Genomic DNA, 16,800 nt, shown 5'->3' with positions numbered 1-16,800 from the left:
ATGCAAATATATATTCGATTAAAGTAATTGAATATGATCGAATGGGTCATTTAATAAAGATGAGATAAAGTGATTGAGCTATTTGGATGACACATAGCAAATCTTAGGCTCAATCGGGTGGTTCGTGAATGAAAGGATATTACTATAAACTTTATGTAGAGGCTTGTTTACCGAATTCACGTAAACGTCCTTCATATGTCGAGCTACGCTGCCAACGCAGTGTAGGAGTTTTGTGCAGACTTCGATTAGATCGTCGTCGATAATGAGGGCCTAAAGGGTCACACTATAAGTGTATTTTGATCCGCTCAAGGGTACAAAGTTGGAACTGCGTATTATATCTAATGCTAGTCCAAGTGGGAGATTGAAAGGAAATGGGCTAGAATTAGATTAATATGGATTAATTAATTATAGTTGGGCTATAATTATATTAGTTCATAAGCCCAACAATCATGAAACCCTAGTGACTCTTCATCTATATAATGGTTATTTATTCTCCATTGTGGGACATGAGAAATAGCGTAACATTAGAGAGAAAATACGTAAAGCTTTGTAGAGAGAATTCCTAGCATTCTTCTACGGAGCAATTGTACCGGGATAGTTCCTGCATCGGATTGGATTGCACGTGGACCTCGATAGTAGTGGATTCAACTTGCAGGATTCAATCGCAGAAGAAAACAACACAACAAGTAAGATTTAGTTCCGTTGTGTTTTACATGCTCAACTTGCAATATGATTATGAATCTAGATCTGTATTCTTGTATGCAATTTCCGTTGCGCTCATTAGATGAATACAAGAAAACCCAACAGGAGGAACATGGAGGTGAAACAATATATAAATTGTTCCTGTAATGGTAGAGTAATTGTGTAACAATAATCCCCTTGCTCCAAATTATCGCCCCCTTGCCAATGTTTTATGTGGTGAAAAAAAAGCTCTTTTCCTCAATGAGATGGCGAGTTAATATTCTCAACCACTACTAATTAGGAGTCAGGGCAGCACGACACTTGAACAAAAGGATTCACAAATTTCACCTCACCATGTATTAGAAATGGGCCACTCACCCCTTAAAAGGCCTCATAAGGGGGAGGGTTATCCACACTTATATAGATTAGATTGGATCAGGCCTCATAAGGGGGAGGGTTATCCACACTTATATAGATTAGATTGGATCATCACCAAGTCGATGTGGGACAGAATTTAGAGAGTTTTAACACGCCCCCTCACGTGTGGGCCGGAAAGGACATCGGTCTTCCATCACGTGGGTAGGCAATGCTAGAGATAAGAGAACCATCATTGATGTGGGCCGGACCCCTCACGTGTGGGCCGGAAAGGACATCGGTCTTCCATCACGTGGGTAGGCAATGCTAGAGATAAGAGAACCATCATTGATGTGGGCCGGAAAGGACATCGGTCTTCCACTCGTGAGGTAGATAAGAGATAAAGAGAAAACCATCATCGACTTCGGCCCGCTCTGATACCATATTAGAAATGGGCCACTCACCCCTTAAAAGGCTTCATGAGGGGGAGGGTTATCCACACTTATGTAGAGAAGCTAGGATCATCACCAAGCCGATGTGGGACAGGGATTTGGAGAATTTAACACCATGTGTGGAACAAAAGTGTATCATATAATAATTGCTTACACTTGAGCCACATAAAAATAGGTCATGAGGAGTGAGCACTTTGTAGTTTCCGTTAAGAGGAGTGAGCACTCCATTAAGAGGATTATCTCATAAGGAAATTGATGCACATGATAAACATGGTACAAGTGAGCGAGTTGATCAGATTCACGCCTATAACTCCGTTTACTTTTTGCACCAAGCAGACTCAAATAAAGCACAGTAAAACATGAAATTACCTTTCCCCAACTTCGGTGATGCAGTCATGCCAAAAATACGAGGGCATTTGACGAGATCCACTGGATAGAAGATCTGGACATAGTAATTCAAAAATTGATACATAGAAGGGGGAGAAATTGAGTAACCTAATCGACGAATGATTCTAAGTAATGACCTTCATGATTTGAGCATACTGATGATTGGAATCTCCTTGAGCATGATGGCATTCATCAAAAATGAGGAGAGCAATCTGTTCCATCTTGATGAAGCAGTGAGCTAGATAGTGCAACATTAGCTCAGGCGTCATAACAAGCACCTGTTGCAAATCAAACACAATCTGTCGTCAAATGGCGAAGAAGGAGGAGTTGAATCGACGTTTCCATCAAACCATATGGATTCCCGCGCCCGCCATTCGAGAGCTGGGCAAAATACATTTTGTGTGGAATTTTCACTAAAACTTAAACTCTTATCATATTTTAAAAAATCTTAATTAAACCATCATTTTAATTTTGGGTTTTAACTTTTAACTAACCTCGTATTCCTTAATTACTTTTTCCCAGTCTTCATGGCTTCGTGCATGAGTCCTACGCCCACCATAGATCCCGACTTTGACATCAATTGATTCTTCTATCACCTTGGCTTGCTTTGGAGTTAGAGAAATAACAAATGAAAGAAAAATTATCTATGTGAATTCAATAACAAAAAAAAAAAAAAAAAAAAAAAAAAAAAAAAAAAAAAAAAAAACTATAAGCACATACCAATAATTACTGAAAAATGTAAATGAAGATTTCTCCTAGAAAAGGGAAAACAAATGTAATGATGCAAATTTAACCTTAGTCAATTAAACGTCACACCATCGTTCATACTAAAGCAAAAATAGAGAGTGATCGTCGGTGCATAGACACTGATAAGGAGTGGTTCTTAGGAAGCGAACGTTGGTGTATAGTGCACTCTCAAGAAGCGGCTCATACGTTTAACTAACCTCATATTCCTTAATTTCTTTTTTGGGCTTGTCATATGTACGAATCTCTTGATTTATGATTCTTGATATATACATATTGTTGGTATCCCTAACCCCTCACCTATAGAGTGTTTTGGAACATGAAGGATGTGGAATCTATGTTGAAGCCTAAATGGCTAAGCTATTGCTTCACTCTTTAGAGTGAAGAGTGGAACACCAAAGCTCCAGTTGAATCCCACATATATGTTTGTGATTTAAAAATTTGCATGTTAGAGGAGGTAAAAAGCATGACATCACATATATTGATGATTACATAAAGTATTGATATCTTCATTTGGCAAGTAGGCAACAATGTTAGCAAAATTATGTTACGTAATTGGTATAATTCACCAGGCCATGACTCCTTATTCTCCCAGCCGAATGACGTTGATGGACGTAAAAATCGAACACTTAAGGTGATGACAAATGTTATATTGATTAATTAACGGTTAGCCAAAACATGTTGATGGGTAACAACAATTTTTTTCCTAAATAAGATCACACATAAAAAGTAATGATGCAACTCCATGTGAGTTGTGGGAAGTGAATAAACCTATTATTTCTACTAAAAGTATGATGGTGTTCAGCGGAGGTAGAAGTGTTCCAAATAAGATAACTTGGCCCTAAAACAATAGATTGTATTTTTATTGGATATGCACTCAATAATAATGTCTATTGTTTCCTAATCCATAGGTAAGACATACATATCACTGTTGAATGAGAATCCCGTGAACCATTGAGTCTTTGAGTGGAAGTTGTTCCCAAAACCATTTAGCCAAGTGTGCGTCTGTGTGGACGTCACTCAACAAAAAAATCAACAACTAAGTAAAAAAATTGTATTCTTTGATAATGTTTATCCTTGTAAGAGGCAAGAAGGTCGTTATAATGATTTAATGGTGGATGGAGCCACTAATTCTAATCATATGAAAACATAGGTTAAATCCCAAAGATGTTGAAAGGCATGCTAAAAGAGTCAGATGGTGACACTTTACTATTTTAGGGCTAATTTCAACTTATTTCGAATGTGACACTTCTACCTCCGCTAAACACCGTCATACTTTTAGTTGTAAATAATAAGTTTATTCACTTCCCACAACTATTATTTAGGATAAAATTATTATTTTTAAAATATAGATTAAAATTATTAAAAAATATATAAGGATTAAAATAAGTTTGATGGTTGATGTTGAAGATGGTTTCTCGTGGACAAGTTGAACTAGTTTACGAGCAATTCAAGCAAAGAATATTAGAAAGTAATGCGTATAGTTTTGAGATATTTGAAGTATATTCTTTACCTTAGAGTGCATTACACACGATATCCCCAAGTACTTTAAGGGTACTATAATATAAATTGGATCTCATATTCGTGACCTTCATTTGAAACGATTGGGTATGTGTTCAATGGGCAATGTTATATCTTGTAAGTCAACGAAACAAATGTATATAGCCCGATCCACTATGAAATCCTTGTTGAAGAAGTTAGTACACACAGTACTGATATAATATGATAGCCAAGCAACTCATGCAGAGCATACAATAACTTGTAAAAGGCAAGTTTTGACATATCTGTTGGTAATGCAATATCGTAAGAAAATGATCACATGCAGTGTTATCTCACTAACTACATGAGGTCAATAGATAATTTGGCAAATTCGTTTATCGAGGATTAAGTTGTGATCAAATATTTAAGTTCCTAGAAGAAAAAGTGTTGACAATCACATCTAAAATTACAGTGGTAACTCAATCATGATAATTGGAAATTTATAAGCTTTGTTTTAGTAGGGGAAATGAAGCTTTTATGAACCTAGTTGTATGCTCGAACGATTTTACTATTTGATCCTTAGTTAGAAAATATTTATTGTTGTAAGCTACACGTGGTCAGAGGAAATCTTGACTTTAATGATTATTGGAAACCTATAAAAGGTGAAGTATGGCATGATACTTATGAAAGAGAAGTAAGACTTGTATTAACGTGTGAGTCAGTTATGAATCCACGTGGTGGTTCATTGCCAAAACTGACACAAACGTGAGAACTGGTGGGTTTAAAAATAATATTGTGTCAATGCTATTGTCTTAGTATACACTAGAGGGGAATGGTTCAAGGCAACATGTCTGTTAGACCACCAAGACACCAATTTACTCGGTAGTATTAAGTAAGGTAGACTCAAAACCTTAAACTACCGTTCGAAATGCAATATTATTTCTTGAGAACTGAGTTAATATTCTCCATATGCATATTTAATATGGGGGGTTTTCAATGAATTTTGTTGCAAATGTCCATAGCTTTTAGCCTTTTGGTTGTCGAACTTTTTGGTCTTTCTGCTGTTGTAACCGTCAATGTGTTGATCAGGGGCAATATGGTTGAGCCTTTTCAAATCCTCCATCGTTGTTATATATATTTGTGAGCTTCCGACGAGATAAACTTACATCATAGTATTATTTTTACGCGCAACAAATCTCTTTAGTCAAAGATTTACAAACATTTGCATCACATGCATCCATTACATTGTTAGACCATGTAAAAACATTATTTTCGCAATTCTTGAAACTCCATCAAATTTGTTAGTCTCTAGCGAGTTTTAAGGTACATCTACCTGCTAGGAGGAGGCTGTTTTATCTCGTGGGACAATAAGTCCATCCAAGAGCACCGACCGAGGTGTCATTCATCTTGCATACAGAAGATTTTCTCAACTTGACTTACAATTAGTTTTATATATTTTGTTTTTATTTTTATTTCTATTTCATTTATTTTGTTCCTATCTTTGATCGTAATAAATAGAGTATTGTCTACGCAACTTTTTTCTCTCTCTATATTTCTAACAATACTATATATACCAAATTTGGTGGTGCAGAAAACAAACCTGTTGAACCAAAGCAGTTATGGGTGCAAGAAAAATGCACACACTGTCTTGGGGCTTCTTAAAAAGGTGTCTCATCTCATATATTACTAGAACAGCTATATGAGTTTTTCCAGCACCTGTTCCCAAACACACGATGATGTTTTCCTCTAATGCTTTCTTACATAGTTCCATCTGGTACCTACATTATGCATGCAATCATTTAATCAGTTATTCATTTAATATTTATAAATTTGATATAATAGCAATAGACCGTGAAGCATATTTTAATTGGCAAGACGTTTGCTGAAGCATTTAACACCTGAGCTAGAATTTTAATAAACTTTAGTCCAAAAATAACTCAATAGTAGAATTTGATTCAAGACACCATCATCTTCAGTGACAATTATATTTCATTTTACTATATTTAGATTCTTTTTATATTTGATTTACCATTTTCTAAGTATATGACTGTAATTTTATCTATTATAATTTATTTTAAATTAATAATAAATTATTTGTTATTCTTAAAGTCCAATCTCTTTTCCATATACATTAACTTATTTTCCATATACTTTATAGAACCCCCAAGTTATTAAATTTAATTACTATTGGAGTGTGTTCGGCGCCGTGGATTGTCATTTAGATTTAAGAATTTGAAGATTTCAATTTCTAATCAATATTTTAATACCACAAAAATGTTTGTACTCTCCAAATCTTGTGATTTGAGTTCTATAGCCAAAAGAAATATTTAAAATTTTAAATGATTATAAATTTGGATATCACCCAAAGATAAATTACATATCCTGCACACAATCGCACACACAATTATGAAATATATAGAAAACGATATAAAGTTATACTACTACTATAATTTATACTATAAAAATAACAAAATATATTCAACTAAAATTAATACTATCAAATATTGATTAATTTTTCATTTACTAAACAAAAAATATGAATTCAAAATATAATTATTTAATTTTGTTAAACCAAAAAACTGAAATTTAATTAAAATAGCATTGATCCAAGTACTATAATATTAATTACAAGATACTTTCAATTCTTATGTGTCAAACACAACACAACTTCACATGGAGTACTTATCTACTACTCCTAGTAAAAGACTTTCTCCTCAAGACACCACTTTCGGGCCCACTCAACAATCTTGGATTACAAAATTCACGTATTCACACACAATGACAAAGATAGGATCAAAAGTACGTTTCCAGACCAACTTAAGCGAAGCAATTGTTGGACCTAAACAAAATAATCGGAACTATAACTTTCCCTTACAAAATTGTTTTCAAGGCTCTACTATATGTTCTTCATATTCCATTTTGATTCATACACCACGATTCGCCACTTACTATATTTTTGGAAAAAATTTCGTAAAACATTAGCCATATAAATAATTTTGATTCAAACACTATTTCTACTATTTTTCTATTTGATAACATTCTCAACTGCGCATTAAATCTGTCCCCCATAAAGATAATTTTTAAGAGACACGGAATGTATTTTTTATGATAAAAAAAATCACAAACACAAACCATCCATTATTCAATTTTGCGAATGTATGAGATTTTTTAAACTTAAAATGTTTTAATCCACCTAATTGATTAGAGAATAAATAATTTCTTATAAAGTTTTACTGATTTTGTAAGGAAAAGTCAACAGCCAAGGTAGTGCTATACAACTATACTAATAATAGTACTATTTGGTCTTCTTCATCCCCAAAATGACTAATTTCTCTGCAAATTTCCGATTCTCTCATTCAGTTTATTAGCCCTTCTACGTAATCTACGTCGGACAATCTAGTCCTCGATCAATTACATTAGCTTGGTAAGGGCTGGACATTAATTTTGAGAAATTCAAATTAATCAGAAATTAAAAAAAAAAAAACAAACTAAAATAGTATATTTATTTGGAAAAAGAAAGGTTACCCTCTAGCAATTCTCCTCGGGTCTTTCTCCTGCTGCCGGAGATTCATCTCCTCGTGATCAATGGCACGGTGGTGGATCTCCATGCTTCAACTTGAACTCACCGCGACGGAATGGGAATCGATCAAGGTTTTTTCCTTTTTTTTTTCTTGGGTTGGAGAAATGAATCGATGAATCTGAGTTTTGCAAATAGCAAAGAAAATTAATGGCGGGTTTCGCTTGTTACATATAGACGCCCTTGTGCGAGAGAGAATACTTTACCATTTCTCCACTTTAACTATGTACTCTCTCTGTTTCATAGTAATGGAGGCGTTATTTTTCGACACAGATATTAAGAAAAATTGTGTTAGATGAGTCAAGTAAAGAAAAATAAAGTAGAAAATGAAAAAGACAGAGAGATGAAGAGAAAAAAAAAGTAAGAGAGAGTAAAGTAGATGTGAAAAAATGCGTTGATTTTATTAAAAAAGAAAATGGCTCTATTACTATGGAATGTACCAAAATAGCAAAATGACTCTATTACTATGCAACGTAGGGAGTATTATTTTTACAAAACGAGTGCTCAAAAGTAACTGGGACTGCTAAAGCGGGACGGAGGGAGTATCAAATTTAGACTTCTTCATTTCTCATCTTCCATCAAATCATTTTAGATCTAGTTTTGAGGGCTAGATCCACCCTATCCTTTTGTTGCTTTTTGTGTTTTGTGTTCATTCAAAGATCAAACATCATCTAAGGATATAAATCTTGGGTTAATGAATCTCAATCTACATGGATCAATATCATACTGTTTGAGTCCGTTCGGAGATATCCAAAAAATTGGAATGATATAAACAAATTAACATATCTCGTGCACAAGATGACATGCATAAATAGAGAAATATATTATTATTAGCAATTAATCACCTAATTACATAAAAAAAACTAATTATATAGGTGGGCCTCTGATGTGCTTGGGCTTGGACCGGTCTTGAGCTGGTCCCGAGCCTACGCTGGGGATGGATCTGGGCCTGGGCCGAGCCTGGGTTTACAAAATGGCCCAATTAAAACTCATCTCACCTAATGAGCCCAACCCAAGCTCGTTTTATTTCACTAATGAGCCAGACCTGTGCCGAGCTGGGCCGGGCTGGTCCAGCCCAACAGTCTCCTCTAGGGGTGGCAAAATGGGTAGCGGCTAATGGGTAATTCCCAACTCGACCCGCTACCCACCGGATATCGGGTACCCGTTACCCAACGATAACGGGAAACGGGGCGGGATCGGGTAGTGTGTTTTAGAGTTTTGCGGGTAGCGGGTATACCTATTACCCGAGCATGTATACCCGTTAGTCCCGATAATACCCGCTATTATTAGTATTAGTCATATACCATTTTCTAATACCCCCCTTCCATATTAAAGAGGCGTTTCAAATAGTTAAAGTGGAGAAAAAAAATAAATAGTTAAATAATAATAGTCATATACGCACTCATTTTGAAAAATTAAAAATAAATAGTTAGAATGAAGAAAAAATAAATTAAGACAGATAATATTGTAGAGAAGGGTTCTTTTTTCCAAAATTAATGAAGAAAATGAAATACCTCTGTTAAGGCGGAACAGTGGGAGTACTTTATAATATAATAGTTCTTTTGAAACATTTTTATATTCCAACGACCATACAATAGAAAACTCAATCGAACTAGCTATAAAGTGTCCATTCACTTTTATTCTCAATTTATTCAAAGTTTACCATCGATATTATAAATAAATTAGGGAATATTGACGGTTATTATGGTTTTCAAATTTTTTATTAGGATTTCGGGTCGAGTACGAGTACCCGCAATGTCGGGTACGAAATACCCGACACGGGTATCGGGTAATCCCGGTATGTCGCGGGGTGGGTATTGGGATAACAAATTTGGCAAAATCAGATACGGGTACCCGACATGCCGGGTGTGAACACCCGCGGGTAACCCGTTTCGCCACCCCCAGTCTCCTCTAAGTCTATGTAATCTCAACAATGACAGATGACGACCTGCATGGCTTATTTCCCGAATGAAGTTTCCTATATTTTGTTAAAGGCGGCTAATTTCACAGGCTTCTCTTTCTGCCCAAGAAAAGTGGGGCCCTTTGCGCTTGAGAAATCTTCTTTCTCTACTTCTCTTCTGGCCAAGTTTGAATTTATTAAGAAATATCCAAATATATAAAAGTAGCAGAAAGGATTTATTCTCTTCTAACCAAATTTGAATTTTTTAAGAAATATCCAAAATTATAAAAAGTAGCGGTAAGGATTTATTTAATACTCCATCTTGTCCTCAAATAAATAGACTAGTTTTATCATTCTAGACGGTCTATAAAATTAGACCAAATTTAAATATGAAAAGTTTTTCACAAATTACACAACACAAATAATGTAGACCTCATAATCCACTATCAGTCTAACACTCTTTCCACTACCTTTTCTCCTTCCATCATACTTTATCAATTGCACATCGAGACTCGCGCTATACACAAATTTGTCTATATTTTGAGGACACGAGAGTAGTTAAATATCACTTGATAGTTGATAGTCTAACTTTTGTTATCTATAATCATAAAGTAGTACTTCTTCCGTCTGCTATTAAATGTTCCATTTTTTCTTTTTTATCCATCTATTAATAAATGCTCAATTCACTTTTACTATTTTTGGTAGGTGGATCTATATTTCAATAACTTATTTCATTAATATTTTATTTTAAAATTAATATATAAAAGTAGGATTCACCTTCCACTAACTTTTTACATCTATTTTTCTTTACAAAGCTAAACAATTTTCTTAAAATCCAAGTCAGTTAACTATGACATTTATTGGTGAACGAATGGAGTATGTTTTAACATAATAGTGATTAAATAAAATACTTTACGTTTTAGTAAATTATAAGTTTGTGATCGAATAAAAGATTTATGTGACCGGATCATAATGTGGCACACAGACGTGTGACATATCTTTAGTGTATGTGTTACGTTGTCAATTAGTTGACCATGACCAAGCTTATGTTTTCTAAATTGATTTTTCGTATTTAATATTTTCTTCCACAAACAAACATTCTATATGTTGGCCACAATAAACCTGCATTGAAATGATCGTGCTGAACTCAAGACGTTTTTTATTCACAGGAGAGACTTGAGAGAAGGAAAATCTACATAGTAGATTAGTAGTCTATGACCTAGCACCCTAAATTCATTACTTTCTCTATAATTTATTTGTTATAGTTTAATATTTTTTTTCAATTTTATTTGATATAATCAAATAATTAATATAGTCGAGTTAGAACACAACATCATGTGACGATAACCTCGATGAGATTAAGATAATCATGCTTTACACTTGTAAATGCATAAAAGGGTTGGCCGGCGGACTACGTATACTATATTAGATCCCATGCGTTACATGAAATTGTTAAAAGGAGTATAACATATATCCCATGCGTTACACGAAATTGTTAAAGATAAAATAAGCAATGAATATTACTCCCTCCGTCCCCGATAAGAGTCACACTTATCCATTTCAGTCCGTCCTCAAATAAGAGTCACACTTCATTTTTACCATAAATGGTAAGTAGATCTCTCATTCCACTAACTCACTTCACTCACATTTTATTATAAAACCAATATAAAAAAGTGGTTTCACATTTCACTAACTTTTTCAATCAACTTTTCTTTACATTTCTTAAAACTCGTGCCCAGTCAAAGTGTGACTCTTAATCGGGAACAGAGGGAGTACTACAATATACAATGTGGTGGGAATGTCCAAAAGCCAAATTGCTAAAGACGTGGATCCCTGGTTGTAGCAAAATGTACAATATTGTTTAAGAATCTGAATTGCATATAAACACAATAATTTTCTAATAAAATTTAGTATTTTAGGTTATTTTTGTTTTATGTTTTTTTAAGTAATTTAAGCTCGATATGACTAAGGAAAAATGAAATTGAAAATCAAGTCTTTATTGTTAATGTCTTATACTAATAGACTTGGGATAGATCTCTTCTCTTTTAAGTGTTCCACGGAAACTCTTTGTTTCTTAGCCTTTCAGGGTGATATCGATGTCATATTTGGCTTGATGGAGACGCAATCAAGTGTTACTTCAAGATCTAGCGAGTTGGTTGTGGAGTATGATTTTACCGATGAGTTAAACGAGAAAATGTAAACAATTGCTTTGGAGGTAAGTGAAATAGTTCTAAATAATATGCAACTAGAAATGATAAATAAAAACATTGTTGAAACTAATTGAATTTTCATATATTATACTCCATGTTCCTTTGCTAGGAATATTAATTGTTCTACAGCGAAATGTTTATATTCATTCAATGTATCTGTATAGAAAAAATATGCGTGTACTATATATTACACTTGTAGTAGTAGTATTTTCATGATACATTACAATATCTATCTTTTAATTTACACTAAACCAAAATTTAAAAGTTTTTCAAATTTTATGAATAAAAAAGATATAATATAGAGAATATTCTTTTAAGTTTGAGTTTAGTGTAAATTGTTGGAGTAAAATCATATTTGACGTGACATTCACACTAAAACAAGTTTGAGTTTAGTGCAAATGGTTGGAGATGCTCTAAGAGTATCATAAGAAAAGTATAATACTCTAAAGCCGGAAAGAATTATGAGAATTTGTAAGGTATGGAATCGTAGTCTATATAGCATTATGATAGAAAGGTATTAACCCTAGTCTAAAAAACCTAAACCCAATTTTTCCGATTCGGCGGTTCGATCTATGATTTATCATTCATGGACGTTGATAAGATCCATCCATTTAGCAGCACCTTAGGATGACATAGCCTTATTTCTAATTTCTAAGGGCGAGGTTCAAACGAGGAAAGGCTTACGGTGGATACCTAGGCACCCCAAGGGTTAGACCCACTTTTTTCAGGTCAGTGGAATCTTTATGCTCAAAACCCTGATTCAAGTAGTCATTTGTTTGAGACCTCCCAAGGAGCAGGAACTGCCATTCTAACTCTTCTTGGAGGATTTCATCCACAAACGGTTGACTGATATGGCTCATCTATTGCATTTATCTTTAAGTAATTTCAATTGCTCTTGCCTTTTATTCCGAAGGAAGAATTTGATTCTTAATTACAAAAGAAACTGAATTTTGATAATGTATTTCTTTTATTAATCACTGGTCAATGCCGTATAACGAAAGTCACACATCATTAAGCCGTATTGGAGGAAGGGAATATCTGATTAAATTAGATTGTCATTTTTCCATAATACCACCACATAGAACTTAGTCTAGTAGCATCTTTCTATAAAGCATAAAGGAGATAGTAAAATATAGTTGACGGTTGAATATACAGAAAGGAACCATTCTAATAAGAATCATATTTCCTATATTAATCTCTTTGGTCTAATAATTAACTCTCTCGTGAAGTCATTAATACAATAAAGAGTGTTAATAGTCACTATTGATGATATTATTCAATACTACTATAAGCCGAAAGAAGAGAAAAGAAAAGTTAGCAACGTAATCGTTGATTTGAAATGAACTTAGTTTTATAAAAGGTCACAATTCGCCCACCGAATCCCATCTACCCCTCCGCCATGGCAGCAAGCTACGCCGCAGCAGTGGAGGAAATCACCTCAATCTACAAATCCCTGCCGCCGCGGCCGTCCATCGAGCAAGTCGCGGCGGCGAATTCCGTGCTCCAGACCGTGGAAACCGAGCAGCGCCTCCAGCTAGAGGAGATCTCGAAGCAGCCGCAGCCGCAGGGCGTGCCGCCGGAGCTCTTCTCCGTGCTGCAGGAGGTGAAGAAGGCGACGGTGTCATTCCGGAGCCACCAGCAGCGCAAAGAGGCGGCGGAGCTTGTGGAGCTCGATCGGATTCTCCAGGTGTTTGATGAATTGATTCGGAAGGCTTCATCGCTAGTCTCTGGCTGCCCCTTTCTGGAGGGAGATGGAAAAGATGGTGATGATGGTGATGACTGTGGAGAGGGCGAGATCGTTGAGGAAAAGAGTGTGGATTCTACTGATGATGATGATGACGACGATGATGATGTGCCCAGCCGTAGTATATATCCAATTACTGCTCCTTCTTCAAAAATTGTTGCTCTAGCTGCAGGTTTGCGTTCAATCCTTGCTTGCTTTTCTTCAATTCAATCATTTATTCGCCTAATATGTTTCAAACTTATTCAATTTCGATTTTATTATGATTTTATCTTATTGATAGCACTAGCAGTATTGTTGTAGACTTTTTCTATGATTGTTTACTCTTTCCGATTTTATTATGTGGAATACCTATCTATTTTGGATAAGACCAAGAGTCAATTGTTGCCAATACGTGGTGTCTAATTTGGTCGGGACCTTGTTATTTCTTGCTATTTTCAAAATTCATACTGACAACTCTGGGGGGGGGATATTGAAATAATGCTATTATAGTACCGAAAAAATATAAAAAATATCGATTTTTCGGTACGGTATGAGATTCCGGTACGTTAACGATATCAATTTTCATATACCGTGGTATACCAAACATACCGAAAAATCGTTATATGTTGAAATATTATATAAATATTATTATATTTAATAAGAAGATGATCAAAATATAACTAATCTTAAATGTATAACTAGAGAACACAAATATAATTCACTATAAGACCGATTTTAGTTCACTATAAAAACAATTTAGTTCATTAGAATTTATAGTGAAGTATTTACACCGTGAAATATTTAGTCCACTATGAATGATAATGATGTTTTGGTTCACTCCGTGTTTTCAAATTCGTGTTGTGAACTAAATCGCTCTTATACTGAACTAAATTTGTGTTCTCTTGTTATGCATTTAAGTAATGGTTGTCCTATATCACTTCTTATATTTAATATATTTATATATAAAATAGAATTTTAAAAAAATCCAAAAATCATATTTTTAAATATTTTGTGTATAAAATAGAATTTTTTTGCATAACGGTACTTCAGCATACCAATAACAGTAAGGTAAATGTATCAAAAATTAACCATAGCGAATCTTCGGTATATCAGATTGCGGTATACTGATAATTCAATGTGGTATCGATATGATATTTTGTCATACCGCAGTACGGTATATGGTATGACGTTCTCGGTACTGTACCGACCCACCCTATTGGTAAAGCTAGTTTTGGAAGGAAAAATGCCTATTTCGCTGAAAGTTTTAACTCAAAATAAATTCAGGTCTCAACTTGTGTGATGAGCTTCGAACATAGTATGTTGAATGCATGATATTTAGCATTTGAGTTTGAGCGATCTGCTTGTGTTTCAGCTGCATTCCCTAGAGATGGAGGATCAGAGAAGCTGAATCTGATGGACGTCGCTGCAGCCATCGAGGACTCCTCCAAAACAGGGGCGACCGTCTTAGATCTTCAAGGAAAACTGATGGACAAGGTCGAATGGCTTCCTTTCACTCTAGGGAAGCTATCAACTCTCTCTGAGTTAAACATATCTGAAAACAGAATCATGGCCCTTCCAAATTCCATAGCCACTCTCAAGACCTTAACGAAGCTCGATGTCCACGGAAACCAGCTCATAAACCTCCCATGTTTGTTCGGTGAAATGCACAGCCTGACGGATCTTGACCTCTCCGGCAACCTGCTGAAGTCTCTGCCCGACTCTTTCGGGAACTTGAAGCTCTTGATCAATCTCGATCTGAGTTTAAACCGCTTCTCAAAGCTGCCCACTATCGTTGGCGATCTGTGCTCTTTACAGAAGCTAAATGTGGAAACAAACGACCTCGAGGAGCTTCCCTACACAATCGGGTCATGCTCGTCTCTAGTGGAGCTGAGATTGGATTTCAACAAGCTGAAAGCTCTTCCGGAAGGGATTGGGAAGCTTGAGCGCCTTGAGATTCTAACTCTGCACTTTAACCATGTAAGGAGATTGCCATCGACAATGGGAAGTCTCACCTGTTTGAAGGAGCTGGATGCAAGCTTCAACGAACTTGAGATGATACCCGAGGCGCTGTGTGATGCGGTCAGCCTGGAAAAACTGAATGTGGGGAAGAACTTCGCAGACCTAAGAGCACTCCCCGAATCCATTGGGAATCTAAAGATGCTGGAGGATCTCGACATCTGCGACAATCAAATAAGAGTTTTGCCGGATTCCTTTAGATTGTTGTCGAGGTTGAGGAACCTGCGCGCTGATCAAACGCCTCTTCAAGTTCCACCGATGAAGATCACGGAATCGGGGGCGCAGGTATGTTATGGTTGTTATGTTGTGTCATGATATAGATATAGATATAGGAGTACTAATTTATGGAATGGTTATGTTTTGGTAGGGTGTGGTGGAATATATGGCTAAGTATGTTGCAGAGAGGGATGGAGGTTTGGTGCAGAGACAGAGGAAAAGGGGGATGCTTGCATATATATGCCTGCTGCTGCTCTGTTTTCCAACTGGGAAGGCTTGACCTGAGTTTCCCGCCATGTCTCCCTACATGTAAATTTGTAAAATACGTGTGGATTGTATTTAGGTTACGCATCTACCAAGTAATATTGTGTGACTCAATTACAAAAACTTTTATGTTTATAAAAATGAGTGGAACATTTTGTTCAAATATACATTTTTGTACAATTGTTCAAATCCATATTATCTGTACATATATAAAAGGGACTTTGATAACAATGTCATTATGAATTTGTTAATAAAATTAAAGAAGTAGTAAAATGACTTTATTTATTTTTAGAGTGAACTAATTAGGACAATTTTTTTACTATTATGAACTAACTAGTATCCATGTCTAGAAAATCAAATTTTACATCAAAACACATGAACATCACAAATTATGACCATTTTTTTGCTATTATGTAATAAGGGTGAATTTTTTTTTGCAGAGCGTCAGCCGTTATATGACGGGTAAATTTGATTTTTTTTTCCAAATAAATGAGATTTGTTATTCAACGTCAGTCACTTCGGTTCTTCTTTTATTTTTTTTACTCCATCCGTCCATAAAAAATAGAACGTCCACAAAAAATAGAACACATTTATTTATAAAGTTTTCAACAAATAATAACCCTACACATCATTCCACTAAAAGTACTAGTCACTTACTTGTTCTCTTTCTCTCTTAGTTTTTTCCCTTTTCTCTTACTTACCAATTCACATTAAAACCCGTGCCATACACACGGGCGGAGGGAGGGTGGGGCCAGGGGGCTCATGGTCCCCCCACCAATCTTAAAAAAAGCTAGGGG

General features: G+C 35.3%; 2 protein-coding genes across 3 annotated transcripts in view; one reads left to right on the top strand and one right to left on the bottom strand.

Moving 5' to 3' along the window:
- The window catches only part of LOC125188602 (dicer-like protein 4), a 21,592-nt gene extending 13,754 nt beyond the window's left edge, over positions 1-7,838 (bottom strand). Inside the window, exons 1-5 of one of the 2 annotated variants that reach the window (XM_048085547.1) lie at positions 7,623-7,838; positions 5,698-5,875; positions 2,369-2,479; positions 2,012-2,152; positions 1,857-1,929 (exon numbers count right to left, since the gene is read on the bottom strand). In XM_048085547.1, coding sequence (XP_047941504.1) covers positions 1,857-1,929; positions 2,012-2,152; positions 2,369-2,479; positions 5,698-5,875; positions 7,623-7,705 — 586 coding nt within the window. In that variant the 5' untranslated portion in view covers positions 7,706-7,838. Of the gene's footprint in view, positions 1-1,856; positions 1,930-2,011; positions 2,153-2,368; positions 2,480-5,430; positions 5,876-7,622 lie in introns of those variants that run through there. The other variant, XM_048085548.1, reaches the window with a different exon arrangement.
- A 5,214-nt stretch (positions 7,839-13,052) lies between these two features.
- On the top strand, positions 13,053-16,168 carry LOC125188604 (plant intracellular Ras-group-related LRR protein 5-like). Its single transcript, XM_048085550.1, has 3 exons — positions 13,053-13,700; positions 14,880-15,808; positions 15,891-16,168. The coding sequence occupies exons 1-3, from the start codon at positions 13,184-13,186 to the stop codon at positions 16,017-16,019; spliced, it is 1,575 nt and encodes a 524-aa protein (XP_047941507.1). The 5' UTR covers positions 13,053-13,183; the 3' UTR covers positions 16,020-16,168.
- Positions 16,169-16,800: the final 632 nt, after the last annotated feature.

This window comes from Salvia hispanica, chromosome 5 (genome assembly GCF_023119035.1).
Source record: "Salvia hispanica cultivar TCC Black 2014 chromosome 5, UniMelb_Shisp_WGS_1.0, whole genome shotgun sequence".
Lineage (NCBI taxonomy): Eukaryota > Viridiplantae > Streptophyta > Magnoliopsida > Lamiales > Lamiaceae > Salvia > Salvia hispanica.
Note: the sequence above shows the minus strand (reverse complement) of the source record. Positions and strands in the feature narration are given on the sequence as shown.